Source organism: Eublepharis macularius, chromosome 4 (genome assembly GCF_028583425.1).
Source record: "Eublepharis macularius isolate TG4126 chromosome 4, MPM_Emac_v1.0, whole genome shotgun sequence".
NCBI lineage: Eukaryota > Metazoa > Chordata > Lepidosauria > Squamata > Eublepharidae > Eublepharis > Eublepharis macularius.
Genome location: NC_072793.1, coordinates 164,488,191 through 164,504,977, shown reverse-complemented (window position 1 = coordinate 164,504,977; position 16,787 = coordinate 164,488,191). Strand labels below are relative to the sequence as shown.

The 16,787-nt window shown below is 47.1% G+C and overlaps 1 protein-coding gene across 1 annotated transcript; it reads right to left on the bottom strand.

Moving 5' to 3' along the window:
- Positions 1–1,176: 1,176 nt before the first annotated feature.
- Positions 1,177–16,536, bottom strand: LOC129327336 (E3 ubiquitin-protein ligase TRIM7-like). The gene is made up of 8 exons (XM_054975895.1): positions 16,059–16,536; positions 15,557–15,715; positions 14,880–14,975; positions 14,212–14,442; positions 12,747–12,769; positions 8,642–8,760; positions 7,332–7,364; positions 1,177–5,512 (listed from the first exon to the last, which is right to left on the bottom strand). Exons 1-8 carry the CDS (start codon positions 16,494–16,496, stop codon positions 5,001–5,003), a joined length of 1,611 nt encoding a protein of 536 aa, XP_054831870.1. The 5' UTR covers positions 16,497–16,536; the 3' UTR covers positions 1,177–5,000.
- Between the last annotated feature and the right edge of the window lie 251 nt (positions 16,537–16,787).

Genomic DNA, 16,787 nt, shown 5'->3' with positions numbered 1-16,787 from the left:
ATAATTGAACTGGGTAAATTGGATGAGATAAGGGTAGTGGAAATCAGGCTGTTGAGTATCCTTGACGGGGAAGATTAAAGGTGTGGGTGGAAGCACAGAAAGAGACAAAAGTGAGATTTTAAGAGGTGCAGACTTTTAGTTCTCTGGGAAGGGAGGTCAGAGTGAAAATAGGAACACCCTGTGCAAGCTTCCAGGTTCCCTAGAATTCCTCATTATGCTGGTTTGGGGTATAGAGCCATGTGGTGTAATCACTTTAGAATACTGTGTACAGGGGGAGGAACACGATAGCGTTTTAAGATTATGCATCTCTACTGAAAGCTAATATAGAGATTTTTCATTTCCATTAGAATGAGTTTGAAATTGATTGGAAACTCGTTTTATTTAGTTTTATAAGCTCTCAAAACACTGAAAAGGATTCTTGTCAAGGGGGGGAGGTAAGAAAGGTATAGGATACACCCAGCATGGGGCTGAGGAGATAGAAAACAAAAACAAGCTATCCAGCCTACAGGCTTTGGAAAAGGGAGGGGGGTGGGGGGAAGAATGCAAGTGAGTCTCTGGTTACAGCCTCAAATGTAAAGACATAACTTGAGGATTCTTAAGGAACTCAGAAGTGAAATTGTGGACCTAACCAGTATATGTAACTTGTCACTAAGATCAGCCTATGTTCTGGAGGACTAGAACTGTTACACTTATTTTTAAAATAGGGAAAAGAGGGGATCCAGGAGGGGGTTACACCAACATCTACTCATGGTAAACAGGTAGAAAACATTATTTAGGATTATATAAACACATAGAGGGACAAAGCTTGCTGTGAGAAAAGCAACTGAAAATCATCTTGCTGTTAATTCTTCATCAACTTCTGCAGCAGTTCAGCTTGAGTTCATGTGTTTATCTCTTGTGATTTACCATGTACTTCTCATCTGTTCATAAATCTACTTGGTTGCCCTCTGCAGTTGCTCTGATGACGATGTGCATGCCTTAAGAGGTCACTGAGAGAGAGGACTGGAGTTCTCTGGAACATGTCTGTAAGCTGCTGAAGAGCAGGGGCTGGCGGCTGAGCTGTTGTAGGTATTAAATCCTGGGCAGTATCAGAGGCAAGAGCCAAAAGACTCTTGGTGTCCGTCCCTGGCAATTAAATCCCCAAGTTCTCCACAGTTAATACACAGGTGTTCCAGTTGAACTTTATTAGAGATCCATTCAATACAAGGTGCTTAGACAGTGAAATTGGCATAAGTGTCGAATGTGGGGCTAGTGTTGTTAGTTATAGGGAATATTCCCACCTTGGGAAAGAGGACTGTTAATATGGGGGTTGGGGGGTTGGAGTGAGACATTGTTTTAGAGTAGACAGTGAGGAAGATGAACTTATCTTTGGTTCTCAAGGATACATTTTGAGCCAGTTTCAGCTGGCAGTCAAGGACACAGACTCAGCAGAGCGAGAAACAGAAAGTAAACATTTGCAAACCTACTGGCATCACAGCAATAAAGAACTTCCCATACTCACAGAGACCAGAGGCAGAGCCCATATACATTCATGGCAGATATTCAGGGGGCATCTATGACACTTGGCTTGCAATCTATGGCCAACCTGGAAGGCCGTTTTCTGAGTTGCCATCCATCTCATTTCCAATGGTAGGGGCACCTAAAGCAAGGCCTCCAAAGATGACTGGAGTAGAGTAGACAGGTAGGTTCATATAGGAGAAGGCAGTCCTTAAAGTATGCTGGCCCCAAGCCATATTAGGGCTTGAATTGGGCCCAAAAGCCAACTGGGAGCCAGTGTAGATGAAACAAGACTGGAGTGATATGGTTCTTATGATCTACTCCAATTGACACTCTGACTGCAGCATTCTGTATCAATTGCTGCTTCTGCACAGGCTTCAGGGGCAGCTCCACGTAGAGCGTATTGCAGTAATCCAGTCTAGATGTAACCAGGGCATGCACTACAGTGGCAAGATCTTTCCTGCCCAGTAAGGTTAGATAGCATGAGAAAAGGAAATAGGGAAGGGGATAATAAAGAGGAGGGGGAAGAGATTTTGGAATGAGAAGGGAGAAATAATTATAACCACCACCAATATGCTAGCATGTAGCATATTTTTAAATTACTTGGAACTCTGGAATTAGAAAAGGAAGGTGTTCTCCAGCTAACAGTGGGGTTCAGATGTGGGGAGGTGGGATTCTGGCATAGTTTTATGGGGAGCGAGCAACCAACACTGACATAAAGTGGTCCGAGATTGAGATTCAGCAGCAGCCGTACCAAGGACAGTGCCATCTGTAGTCAAGCCCTTCAAGGCTGAACTCAACATCCTGTTGCTCAATGTCCCTTTCTGTTCAATGGGGCTTACTGCAAGGTAAGTGTACCTTACAACTGCAGCCTTGATCTGATGGATAGCTTTATGTGGTGCCTGGAGAGCAGAACTTTTGCCACCTGCTCTGCTCCTCCCCTCCAGCCCCAGAAGCTTAAAGGGAGCCACCTCCTGGAAAGAAGTGCCTGGAAAGAAACCATTGCAATTAGGGGCAGAGCTTTTATCGTCTGCTCCGTTTCCCCCTATGGATTAATTTGTTGTTGCCTTAGAGATATGCCGTATTTATGGTCTGTTGCGTTTTTATATTGTAAACTGCTTTGAATCCACACAATCGAAAAAAGTAGTGTAGAAGCATCTAAACAATTAAAAGCTGCTGTTTGCCATCTTTCCATTTGTTTAGATTTATGGGGTTGAGTGCCACACTGGTGCTCTACAGGGAGGGCAAACCACCTCAGACTAGGACTCTTCAGTATAAAACCCCTTTCCCATTTCTGTTTAACCAGGTTATCATCTGTGGATGTCCTGACTTTGCGTAAAGTGACATAGGGATGGTGGTTTCAAATAGCATTTATATCTATTTATGAGCCATATGTGAATTGCTGCAGCTAAATAATCAGGAACCAACAAGGTTCAGCCGCCAAGAAAACTATACGATTATATGCTCTTAGTATATGTTTTTACAGAATGCTAGTTGAGCACCACTTTTGTGGCGTGAGGCCACCCAAACAGATATTAACAACAAGTGACTTATATTGGGGGATATTAATGTACGTGCCACTATCTTTTATGTTAACTATATATAGTAATATTTTCGACAGCATTCTGAAATTGACTTACACAGTATGTTTATTTCTATTTTAATTTTAGGTTCCATAGTTAAACTACCAGGCCTTTACTAGCAACATTTTATATTTATGAGACATAATATTTGTGTGTGTGTAATAACAAATTAGATCACTGAGGAAGACCCAGAGGGCCGAAACGTGTTTGGCCTCTGTATATGTGCCAAAAATTTTGTGACTCTGTCTCACTGATGTTACTAGGTCTCTAGGTTTTTAACTTTGTTCCATGGTTTTTAATCATTTTTGGAGTGGGCACTAAATAATTATATTTCTTTTATATTTTGTTAGCCACTCAACCTTGTTGGTTCCTGACTTATTTATCAGGTTGAGAAAGGAATAAAAGCTTTAAAAATGGCTCAACCCTGCATCACAAACATGATACAAGCAGCTTTCTCTGAAAAGGTTAAAAACATTGTTAAGCAACCAGCTTAAGCAACCATCCTTACGCAACCAATAATCTGAAATAAAAGTACAGCCTTAGCACATTAAAATACCCCCACATGCTGTTGAAATGTCCCCTCCCCTGGGACAAACAGCAATGGGAGTGCGTCTGTGACTAAGATCAGAAAAAGAACATCCTGGAACGGATTTTTTAAAAATTCATTTAACAAAGAGCCACCAAGGCAGCTAACAAATCCTATAACACAATTCAGTAAGTGGCTTTCCAGCGACTCACTCTGGATCCCACAGCGCAGGTGCACTCTTGCGCCCCTAGTGGGGATGAGAGGCGAGTCCTCAGAACCAGCTTGCCCAGGAGGCCAGTGGGGCAGCAGCACGCTTCTTACTCCCCTCCCCCCTCTCCAGCCATGTGGTTTGGCCTGTAGGGGCTGAATCCAGCCAGCTCCGTTTCCCCCCCACCCCCGCTGCAGTCCCTATGCCTCCAGCCCACCCTCCCAGTCTGATCTGGATAAGGCACATTGGGTAGCTGGGAGGTTCATCAGTGCCTGGCTGCCTCCTCCTCTCCCCACTCCCTGCACCTCCAGCCAGCCCACCCAGTCCAACCCAGATCAGGGTTCACCGGGTAGCTGGAAGGTGCAGCAGCCCGGCTGCTTCTTGCCCTCCCTCCCCTCCCTGTGCTTCAAGCCTGCCTGCCCAGTCCAACCCCGATCGGAGCGCACCAGGTGGCTGGGAGACAGAGCAGTGCCCGACTGCCAACTTCTCTCCCCCTTCCCTGTGCCTCCAGCCTACCCACCCAGTTTGACCGCAATCAGGGCACACTGCATGGCTGGGAGGCACAGCAGCCCAGCTGCCTCTTTCCCTCCATCCCCTCCCTGCACCTCCAGCCCACCTGCCCAGTCCAACTCAGATCGGGGCACACTGGGTGGCTGAGAGGTGCAGTAACACCCAGCTGTCTCCTTCCCTCCCCCCCTTCCCACTCTTCCAGCCCATCTGCCATCGTAGTGCTGGGGAGGCAGCAGTGCCATTTCCAGCCACCCTGCCCTCCCCCCTATTGGGGCGCTGGGGAGGGGGGGTAATGACCGCCTAGCTGCCCTGCCCTCCTCACCAGATCAGGGCAGAGGGGGCAACGTCTGGCTCTACTCTGCCTTTTCCAGAGCCCGCTGTATTGTTTCCCCACAACGGCCTTTGTTCCTAATTAAAACATATATAATAAAATGGCATTTTAAAACTATTTAAACCATCTTGGGCCGGTGGTCTAGTGAGAACATTAACTTTTTATCTGGATAGTTCTGTCATTTATGGATGTGTTTAAGAAATAGAGAAAACTTCAGGAGATGAAGGGAAAAAAAACAATCTATTACAGTTATATCGTTTTCTGTGACCGAGAACCTGGACAGGGCTTAGCAGAGCTGTAAAAGGAGATCCTGGGCAGTTGTTTTTTCTGGTATAAGGGACTTCCTTAAGGGGGGAGTCTGAGGTGGCCTTTCTCACACACCCAAAAGAAAGGATGAAGCCTCTCTCCAGAGAAGGAGGCTCCTGAGTACGTGTGGAGGAGGGCTGCGGTGTTCGCATCAAAAAAGGCCACTTGCCTCCCCTCACAGTTCAGAACCACTCGGATCTTTTTGAGCTCCTCATTTACAGTAAAATGAGGATGACTGAGAGCTGTGTAAGAATTATCACTGTTCTTCCCCAAAGCCCAGATCCCTTCCACAGGACCCACGTTCATCCAGCTCTTCCTCTTCACAGATTTTTTGGTAACCCCCACAAACCATACTTTTTCATGTCCCACAATGATTTCCCAGAAATATCTGCCTGTCGTGAATCCCTCACATCCCAAGACAATATCCCAGTATTCAAATCTCTCAGGATTGCTAGGCAGAGCTTGAGGCTTTTCTCCTTGTCTCACACTTTTCTGATCCTCAGACAGGAAAAGTCGTGGATGGGCTGTTTTCGGATTGAGAGTCACATTTGCTGTTGGAGAGAAATGAGGAGACAAAAAAAGAAGCTGAATTATCTGGGAGACTGACAGTCACCTCTTCACCTCAGTCACCTGACACCATGACTAGTGTCCCACTTCTCTTCATCTGCTAAGCAATGGTCTGTTCCCATTTGTTATGTTTACTTCTAACCCTTTTCTGGATTCATAAGCTCTCCCCCAGGAGTGACATTTTCTCTCAAATCAAAAGGACTTCCATGAGCGACAGGACTGGGATGCTCCATCCCATCTTCACATTTGAAGAGGGAGCAGGCCTGAAATCTCCAGGCTGGGGTGAGGGGTTGGTCACATCATGAAACTGAATGACAGAACACACTTATCTTTCTCAAAACCCTGAGCTAATATTTAATTAGCTGTTTAAAAGATACATCCTCACCAGTCATTCAAGGCATCTCCCAGAAAGGGAAGCCAAAATTACCACAAGTTCTGCTTCTTGAGAAAAGTGGGAAAGGGAAAATGGAAGAGGATTTATGCTTCCTTGAAACCTTGTGTGTGATCTGGCCGTCTGTGGCTTCTGGTGAGGGTGTCTTGGGACCGAAGTAGGATTGACAAGTTTAGCTACAGTATTTAACAATGCCTTGTTCTCGTGGAACCGTAATAGAAGCAAATAATTCACAGCCCTGCTAAAAAACCCTGTAATGCTGCAAGGGTTTTGATTTCACTCTTCAGCTTACACAAGACTAACACTAATATCTGTTTTGGTATCCATAATTGATGGTAATTAATAAAGGAAAGGGGCTGCTTTACAAATAGAAACATCTTCTGGATTGGGGTTGCCAACAGTGCACTATCATATTCTAGCATAATTTACCAGGAGTGGTGAAATGGATGTCTCAAGACTATCCTCAAGTATGGGAGAATTTAGAATTTTTGTTACAGAACTAAATCAAGGAAGAATGGATCTGTGACAAGAATCTTCTCGTTTTAAGGAGCCTTCTTGGTGCTTTTCTTGAAATGCTCTCACTCCAGCATCTACTTGCCCAAAATTATAGATAACACAATGTGTGGTCAGAGGTTTACTAGGATCTGGGAGACTTGGATTCACATGCCTACTCTTACCATGGAAATTCACTGAGTGACCTTCAGCTAGTCACTCACTCTCAGCTTAAAATTATCACACAGGGCTATTGTAATGAGGGTTACATGGAAAAAGGGGCATGAGGCTGAGATGACAAAGAGAAGATTGCAGTGAGTGCTTTTCTAGTTTCTCTTACTTTCCTACAAATATATACTCAGATAATGCAAAGGACTGTAAGACAGACCTAGGGAATGTTGGACTCCTGCCTTCACATGTTACGATCCCAGAATTTCATCTGATTTTTTAAACCAAACTTTCCCCCATATATAATTTATAGCACCTCAAAAGAAACACGGCAGACATAGAATTCAATTGAAGGAAAGGGGGTACAGTCACAAATTGATCAACAGTGTGGTTTGTGCCTCACATCTGGAGAATTCTCTTGCTTCCATGTCTCAAGAAATTATTATGTAGAAAAACCCTCAAAGTGTTGATACCAAACACAAGTTTCTCTGTCATGTCAAAGGGATGATAAGGAAAAAAGGAACGCAATTATGCCTTTCAAGTTTGCCTTATCTGCCATCCCGACAAAAAAATCAAAAGCTTCCTCAGGACAAAGCATTTGGGAACTGCCTGTGACAGGGAGTTCACGCTTCTGAGAGAAAAAGATCATCTATATAATCTCATGATTAGAAAAATGATTCAATACAAGCACAGGAATTGTGGTTGAAGCTGTTTAAGAAGAATAAAAGGCTAGTGTATCAAAAGAAATGTACCTTTCTGAAGCTGAAGTCCGGACACCAGAGTGACTGAGGAAGCAGAAGGAACAGGGAGTAAGCATCACACCCCTGTACTTAAATATTGCAACAAAAATAATTGGGTTTATAACACATCTCTTTTTTTTCAGTTGAGGTAGTAGGTAGGTAGGTTTTTGCGGGGGGGGGGGGAATCTTCCACAACTCTTTATTTACTTGCAGTATAAATCAGATGGACTGTCTCCACCCATACTGTTGTGCATGCCAATTAAAATCCTCACCCAAGCCCCTCTGCTCTGGGGCCAGAGACATGAGGAGATGGAGCCTAGACAGGGCTGTTTCCCTAGCACTGCATTTTCTTTGGAAAGCCCTCCTTCTGACGATCTACCCAGCATTTACTCTACTGATGTTTAGGTGCCAGCTCAAAGCATTCTTGCTTGTACAGGCATTCCCCCCCCCCACTCCACACACACACACGTTCTAATAGACTGATTTAATACCTTTAATGGTTTTTATGGCCTGTGTTCTGCTCACATGGTTTTATGAAGTTACTGACTAGCATTTATGTTGGTTCTCTGCTACTGATGGTTTTTCCAGGGTTGAAAGGACTGTTGGGAGGAGAATCTGAGAAACTAACTATCACTAACCAACTATCACAAATCTGTCTTCTTCTAATAGATGGCTGGATGCAAGCCATGCAATGGAAAGTAGTACAATCGTACTTGTTTCTTGGCCAAACCAATTAAATGTTAAAAAGCCTGCAGCACAGTTAAAAAGATGAAAATCTAAGAAACTCATTTGAAACAAGGAGATGTCAGTTTTTAGGTCAGGGGGTGGGATGTGGCAATCAATACTGGCTCCACATGGTCTCAGACTGGACACTGTGAAGACAACAATAAAGAAGGCAAGGACAGAGAGATGGAGGTGAGCAAAAATGGCGGAGCTAAAAGGCAGGGAAAGGTATATGTGGAGGTTTAAAAGGGTGGGGCTGGTAGAAAGAAAAGTGGTAGAAGAGAGCAGAGAGGAGGAAGAGAGAGCAAACAGGAGCAAAAAAAAGAGAGACAGAAAGAAAGAACAGCAGTGGAGAGGTCAGGAGAGAGGTGGTGTAAGAGGAACTCCAGGGAGGGGCGGAGTGAATGCATCCTCAAGGGGAGCCTAATATCCAGAGCCTTGACTTCTGCACTAGGAAGGCATCACCCTCATGAAACCCTGGAGCAGAACAGGACACTTTAACACAAAACTCCATAATATCTTCGCACAACAATAACCTGTAAGAGGCAACAGACTCAATACAATATTTAGTGCAATATTCAGTATAAAATCCTTGCAACCTCTGAACTGCTTCATGACACCTTCCAGAAAGGAACTGATGTCCCATAAATCCCAGATCTTCCACTTCTGAATCGGAGGAAAAGCCACTGGAGTCTCAAACTTCTCTTTCCCCTCAAACCTACAAAGAAATAACGTTAGTCTACTATTCAGCCATTCCAAAATTCCCAAGTGGAGCAAAATAAAGGAATGGCGAGGAAAGAAATGATATATTCTAGTGCAGAACGGCAGAGAGGGACAACAAGACGATTGTCTCTCACTGGGGTCCCTAAAATCCCAAAGCCAAGTATGTGAGTGGGAAAATACACCTCGATGCCTTGTCAGCTTCTTCCAAAAGCACTTGTAATATAGGCAGAAGAGACAGACAGTGATATAGTGGTCAAAATATTGAGCTTAGACTGTGCAAAACCTAGTTAAATTCCCACTCAATGAATTGGGTGATCCTAGGCCAGCTTTTCTCCCCCAGCCTAACCTACCTGAGGGTTGTTGTGAGGAATAAATGAAGTGAGAACTATTGTACAGTGTTGGTTTGCCCCACTGTTAATGGCCTCTGCCTCCCAGGTCTGTGACAGCCCAGGTGGGGCTCTCCATTTTGGACTGAGGTCATAAACCCTGACCTTCACTGTCGTGTATTGGTGAATATTTTTAAACCAAACATGACACTTTAACATCCTATAACATAATTGTCTTAGCGGGTTTCGACGACTCACATTGATTCCACTGAGCAGGTGCGGAAGTGCGCCCCTAGAGGGGATACGGAGTCGCTCTGTGCCAGCAGCCCCATTGGGGTGACTGCAGGATGGAGGAGCCTTGAACCTTCGACCCTCCCCGTGTGCCACCCGCCCACAGCGCCCCGATCGGGGTGGCTGCCGGGCAGAGCAGCCTCGAACTGCTGGCCCCCATGCGCCTGCCGCCCGCAGTGACCCGATTGGGGTGGCTACCAGGCGGAGGAGCCTGGAGCGCCGCCTCCTCATACTCCCCCGGCACGGGGTGGCTGCCAGGTGGAGCAGCTTCAAACCGCGAGCCCCTGTGCATCTCCCGCCCACAGCGCCCCAATCCCCAGCCCCTCACGCTCCCGGCTGCAATGCCCTGACGAGCCTGGAACCACAGCCCCGCGCCCCCCCCCATGCGTCTCCTGCCGGCAGCCACCCGATCGGGGTGGCTACCGGGCAGAGCAGCTTCAAACCGCCGGTCCCCCTGCCCCTCCTGCCCCCAGCAACCCGATTGGGGTGGCTGCCAGGCGGAGGAGCCTGGAGCGCCGCCCCCTCGTGCTCCCCGGCCGCTACCGGGCGGAGAAGCCTGCAGGGGCTGCCCCAATGCGCCTCCCACCCACAGCACCCTGATGGGGTGGCTGCCGGCCAGAGCAGCCTCAAACCGCCAGCCCCCATGCGCCTCCCACCCACAGCTCCCCGATCGGAGTGGCTGCCTGGTGGAGGAGCCTGGAGGAGGAGCCTGGAGCCGTCCCCCTCATGCTCCTTGCCAGCAGCGCCCCAATCGCTGGCCTCCTCTCCCCACCAAAGCCACGATCCTGGGGGGGTGGGGCGGGTCAGTGGCATGGAAGCTTCCCTGACCTCCTCTCCCCGCCAGAGCCATGATTCTGGGGGGAGGGGCAGTGGGGCACAGAGGTGGACAAGCCGGGCTCTCCTGCTCCCTCCCCAAAGCTGTGATTGTGTGTGTTTGGGGGGGGGGATTCTGGAGAGGCTGGGGCTGGGGGAGAGGAGGGGCCTCAGCAGCTTATGATCGAGTCCACCCTCTCTGAAAGGGCTATTTTTCTCCAGGAGAACTAATCTCTGTGGCCTGGAGATAGGGTTGCCAGCCTCCAGGTAGTGGCTGGAGATCTCCCGGAATTACAACTGGTCTCCAGGCCACAGAGATCAGTTCACCTGGAGAAAATAGCTAATTTTGGGGGTGGACTCTATAGAATTATGCCATGCCAAGGTCCTTTCCCTCCCCAACCCCCACTTTCTCCAGGTTTCACCCCCCAGATCTCCAGGAATTTCCTAACTTGGAACTGGCAACCGTACCTGGAGATCAGCTGTAATTCTGAGAGATTTCCAGCTACCACCTGGACACTGGCAACCCTAGGGGCATGCGGCAGCGGGCAAACCTTGCCCGCCTGCACTCCCCACAAAGCCACAATCTTTAAGGGGGGGGTGGCAGGCTTGCCTGCCTTGCCCCCCAAAGCCTAGAGTTGCCAGTCTCCAGGTGGTGGCTGGAGATCTCTCAGGATTACAACATATCTCCAGGTGACAGAACTTAGTTCCCCTGGAGAAAATGGCTGCCTTGGAAGGTAGGTTCAACGGGCATTATATCCACCTGAGGTCCCTCCCCTCTCAAAGCCCACCTTCTCCAGGCTTCACTCCCCCCTCCATATCCAGGAATGTCCCAGGCTGGAGCTGGCAACCCTACAAGTCCCAATGGGGAGGTGAGGAGGCCACGCAGGGGCAAAGGGGGGCATGGCAGCGGGCATACCTTGCTCACCTCCCCCCAAGTTACAATGGGGGCAAGGGCAGGGGGCCCGGAGGTGGGCATGCCCCCCTGCCCCCCTTCCCCTGCCCCAGATCCGGGTGCTGGGGAGGGGGCAATGGCCAGCCAGGCTCCCCTGCCCTTTCTAGAGCCTGTTGTATTTTTTGCTACAACGGGCTTTGTTTCTAGTTTTATATATATAACCAGTTGGAGGAGACTCTTCTATCGGTCTTCTCCCCTTCCCTGCCTCCCCAACATCCACCTTCTTCAGCATCTCTTTCCGACCTGTGCCTCCCACAGCTACCAGGCTACCTTCCTGCCCCCCTGGCCTCCAACCCTACCTGAGCAATTCCGTCCCTGCCTTTCTAGAGCTCCATCAGCCAGTCTGCTTTGCTCGACTGATATCTGGCTTCTGTTAGCTGTGGGTAATGCTACTGACAATGGCAGCCCCCACTCAAGGTGCTTCTGCATTCCAGAGACATGCTGGTGAGTGCGGCAGAATGGGGAGACCCACTGCAGAGGAGGCCTCTGTGTTTTCCTCACCCAGTTACCCCACTCCGGCCTCTGTACTTATACAGACTAGGGTTGTGAACTCTGGCTTGGGGAAATTCCTGGAGATCTGGGGGCAGAAACTGGAGGAGGTGGAGTTTGGAGAGGAAAGGGAGCTTAGCAGAGATTTAATGCCTTAAGGTCTTCCTCAAAGGAACCATTTTCTCTAGGGGAATTGTTCTCTGTAGTCTAGAGATCAATTGTAATCCCAGGAGAACTGCAGTCCTCACCTGGAGGCTGACAACCCTATGCAAGGCCTCTACTTTGCCTCTCCCTTTGCCACCTCTGACTCAACTGGGCCGTCCCAGGCTCTGGAGCTGCTGCTGCTTCTGGGAAAAAGGGAAGAGCATTTTCTGCTCATACGCAGCAATACTTTTGTTGGGAGGGGATTTAACCTCCCCCCAAGTTTCTTAGGGTTTCAGATTTTTATCCCTCAAGGTTGCAGTACCATCTGTTTTATTTCCCAGTGCCCCCAATGTGCTGATTTAAGGAGCTGCATATTGGGGGCATTTTGGCATTAGACATATGATGGAGATTGTGCAAAAGCTACTGTGGTGTTGTGGTCAGAGTGCCAAACTAGCATCTGGAATATCCAAGTTTGAATCTCACACTCTGGCATGGAAGTTTCCTACGTGGTCTTGAGTCAGTCACTCTCTCAGGCTCAGCTACAATGTTGTGGTGAGGCTAAAATGGAGGAGGAGAATGACATAAAACCGCTGTGGGTCTCCACTGAGGAGAAAGGCACGACATAAATGTATATAAATTGGGTAACAGTCTGCCTGCAAGTAGAAATTGCAGGCACATGCAGCCTTGAGTTGGATTGGAATCACATGGGAAGGGGAGAGGAGTTTCTGTTACTCCATAGCCCCATCCTGAATTTTGGGGGAGGGGATTATGACATTTTTACTCCTCAGCTTCTCCTCATATACAGGGGAATTGTTTCCATTTTCTTTCCCGAATGTAGTCGCCCAACAGTTTAGTGTGTCAAGCCCTGTTTGGTTTACCTAAGCAAAACCAAGTTCACAGTTCTTCACATCCTACATCCAGACCCTTTCCAGCACTGTGAAGAGAAATGAGTGGGGTCTGTCTTACCTCTGCAAAGTGCTTCTGACATCCTGGAGGGAAAAGAGAGAAAGAAGAGGGAACTCAGTGCCTATCATAGGACACACAATGAAAATCTTAATCCTGAAGAGCGAGGCACTGTGAGCTTTGTATCCAGCTAGCACACTCCACTCAAAGACCAGAATTGTGATGTTTTCCACATGGAGACAGGACTGTATGATATCCCCTTTTCTGCTGTTGCCGCTGATACAGTGGCGACAGAGACTTTATAATTTTGGAGGTTTTAAAACAGAGGCTAGATGGCCATCTGAAAGCAATGCTGATTCTGTGAACCTAGGAAGATCATGAGAGGGAGGTCAGGAAAGGTTACATCAGTGCTTGTTCCTCGTGGCTCTTTCTTATACACCGATCGCCACTTTGGGGTCAGGAAGCAATTTCCTCCAGCCCAGTTTGGCCAGGGATCCTGGAGGTTTTTTACCATCTTGTGAGCATGGAGAGGGGTCAGTGGGGGTGTTTGTGTGAATTTCCTGCATTGTGGGTTGGGTTGAACTAGATGACTCTGGAGGTCCCTTCCAACTCTATGATTCTAACTGCGACTTCACATAGCACACAGTATACCCACTATTATTGTCCTGCAGTGCTCATCTCTGTGACACAAGCAGAAGTATGAACTGTGTATTACTACACTAGCCAAAGGTACACTATCCATAAAAGACAAGCAATGCAAAATGGTGGGGTGTCACCAGCTACCCCGTGGACACCACTTCTGCCAATGGCATCATTAGCTCTTGGCAAGTTCACAATTTCTGCAAACCATGTCTTTTTAAAAAAATGGAGGGATAACAGAAAACACTGGAACACAATTATCAGGAACAACATTGTCTTGATTCTCTAAAATGAGCAAAGTTATACTGATTCAGGGCTGTCTGGGCTAGTCTCGAAGAAGCAAGAGCCTCCACTTCTCCCTGTGGTGATGGAAGTCCTAGGGGTGAAAGAGACCTTCGCTTATGTCTCAGTTTTTCACAAGAGTCCCTGCTCCCGATAAAACAAGCCCTTTATAGGGTCCTAATCTGTTTCTTACTTAAGTTCTTCGTGTTGATTATCACTAGATAGCATCTCATTTGTAAGATGCAGAAAAGGGACATTTCTACACACAACAGTCCTGTCTAGCAACATACTAATCTGGGTCCCTTCATGTCTTGTGAAGGTGAAGCAGCCAGAGGAATGATTGGAAATGGGCCTCTTCTGGAGGGGCGCTTGGCATAATCTTGTCAGACTCTTACCTGGAGAGTCCAGGCAAGCCCCATCTCATCAGATCTCAGAAGCTCAGCAGGGTTAGCTTTGGTTAGTAATTGGATGGGAGATCTCCAAGGAAGACCAGGATCTCTATGCAGAGGCAGGCAATGGCAAACCACCTGTTAGTAATTTGCCTTGAAAACCTCACCAGGGGTTGCCATAAATCAGCTAGGACTTGATGGCACTCTCCACCACTTACTTGCAGGAGTTCATTGGCTGGCTGCTGAATCTTCTCCTCCGCCTCCTGGATGAGACTTTCAAGAGAGGAAAGTTCCTTGCAGACTCTGGCCATGTGCTTGTCTCTTTCTCCTGTAATCTCTTTCTCCATTTCCCCCATCTGAGCAAGCAGATGTTTCTCTTGTACTTCCAAAAACTGGTGGAGTTGTCTGAACTCAGCTATTGTTTTTTGCTTGGCAGCTTTTGTTTGTTTCTAAAACAAGTAGGTGAAAAGCAGGCCGAAATCACAAATGCAGAGAGCAATCCTAAGAGGTCTACTCAGATGTAACTCCTATTTTATTCAGTGGGACTTTCATTCAAGAGAGTTTTCTTGAGAATGCTTACCCTGAGAGTCTATCATTGCAGCATGAAGAAGTTATGAGACTCTTATAATAAGGATGCTTCTGACTTCTCAGAGATCACATCAACAATCAGCATGAAAACAATTTCTGAAAGATTCACGTAGGTCTATCCTGTGCAACCCTGAGTAGAGTTAAATTTTTTCTATTGAAGTCAATGGACTGAGAAGGCTGTAACTCGGCTTAAGACTCCATTGCAAGTCATGCTAAATACAGCAGGGGAGCCTTGTGGCCTCTATAGTTCTATTTTTTTCCCAAATACTAGTCAATTCTCAGCAACAGTGACACTTACCAGCAGGACCTGGCTTTCCTTTATAACATCCGATTTAAACTCCAGAAATTTTGTTCTCTCCTTCTTCAAAACCTCCAGAAAACTACAGATGTCATTCTGAACAGGAAAACAAAATTCAAGCTTTTGTTTGTGCACACATGGAGTGTGTATCTTACATTAAGACTTGTCTTCCTTTTGGCCAGATTTGGTATATGAACATCAAAATATTGAGAGTCAAACTGGATATAAATACAGGATTCCATGTTTTTAAAATGTCACACACAATGGCAAAGAAGGGGATACAGATTAGGCCATAGTGATGGGGAGGGGGTTTAATTTCATCTCCCAATTTTTTAAAACCGCTCCCTCCCGGCTGTTATTGCAGAGGAAACTTCTAAGTATCATATAAATGTTTCTTCCCACCACCTCATGAGAAAAAATGCTGGGCCAAAGGAGTGATTCAAAGTGGGAAGAGAGTTAAATTTCTGACAAGTGACTTTATGCAACACCTGATAGCTCAGTGGCCCAGCTCCTCCAGCCAAAAATCATCACAGCCAGACTATAAGGTTTTCACTCCCTATTTGGGCCTGAAATCTGGAATGGAACATGTGAGGAGCTTCCCCACAAAGGGTGTCATGGGAAACCCAGTGAAGAAGATTAAATAGTTCTTCCCTCATCGAGACCTGCAGGTTGTGTACCTTATACTCCTGGGCAGCCTCCTCCAGAGGAACCACCTCGTGATATTTGTGCTCCTTAGATCTGTCACAGGACACACAGATGAGGGCATCATCATCTTTACAGAAGAGCTTTAGGGGCTTCTGGTGTTTCTCGCACACCTTTCCAGCTGCTATAATTGTCTGATGCAAAAAATAAACAATTTTGTTTGCTTAATTTTACTTCTTGGTTTCTATGCCTTTGTTGTGCTTTTTTATATATCAAGCCGAGTAGCCAAAGTTACTGCAAAGCTGACTAAACAGCACAATCCTAAGCAGAGCTACACCCAGGGCGTAACTCCGCTGCAGACTGTGCGATTTATCCCCGTTCATCATCAAGCTGCTGGATCCTAAAATGAATTTGCTTGTGCGTTTATTAATGCACAGAAACAAAGACTCTCTCTTGCTAGAATGGATATACAGCTTTCCCCAAGAAGGGTCTAGCAATTTCCTACCCCAACATGACCCACAGAGATTTTCTGTTTACCTTCTCTTTTCCTGAAGCCTCCTCCAGAGGAATCACCTGGTGATCTTTGTGCTCCTTGGTTCTGCAGCAGACCACGCAGATAGAGGCGTCGTCATCCTTGCAAAAGAGTTCCAGCGGCTCCTGGTGCTTCTCGCAGACGCCCTCCTTTCCTTCCGCTCCCTCCACGTCTGCTTCTTTTTCCTCCTGAACAGCGAATTTCTTGGCTATTTCGACAAAGTTTGCCAGCTGCAAGTTCGGCCTGAGGTTCCTCGGCTGAGCTGGTCCCCTGCATAGGGGGCAGGAAGCCTCTGCCCCCGATTCCCCCCAGCTCTGGGGCAGGCAGGCTCGGCAGAAGTTGTGGCCGCACTCTGCAATCATGAGTGGATCCTTGAAATACTCCAAGCAGATGGAGCAAGTCGCTTCCAAACAGAGATCGCTCACCGGCCCCCCGACAGCCATGGCTGCGTCAACATACGGGAGACAGGACAGCCGCGTTAGTTTCGTTTCCTCGGTTTTTAAGCTAGTTCTTTTCTGGAAATGACGCAACATCTCTACTGGAATGAAATCAAACAGCCAGGCGAATATTCTGTTTAAAGAAAACCCATTTGTTAAAAAAAAGAGAAGTAATGCAGAAATCCCATCTTGTTAATAAAAATATTTATATGTAAAAGCTGGATGTCAGTTGGTTTTCCCTGCTGTATCTCAAAGCACACGTTGAACTTCCCTCACAGGGTTGTTGTGAGGATAAAA

Coding starts and splice junctions, on each gene's coding strand:
- LOC129327336 (XM_054975895.1), bottom strand. CDS start 16,496: ATGGCTGTCGGGGGGCCGGTGAGCGATCTCTGTTTGGAAGCGACTTGC. Junction 14,443..14,879: donor AGGAAAGCCAGGTCCTGCTG/GTAAGTGTCACT, acceptor TACTTGTTTTAG/AAACAAACAAAAGCTGCCAA. Junction 12,770..14,211: donor CAGCCAATGAACTCCTGCAA/GTAAGTGGTGGA, acceptor TTTTCCCTCCAG/GATGTCAGAAGCACTTTGCA.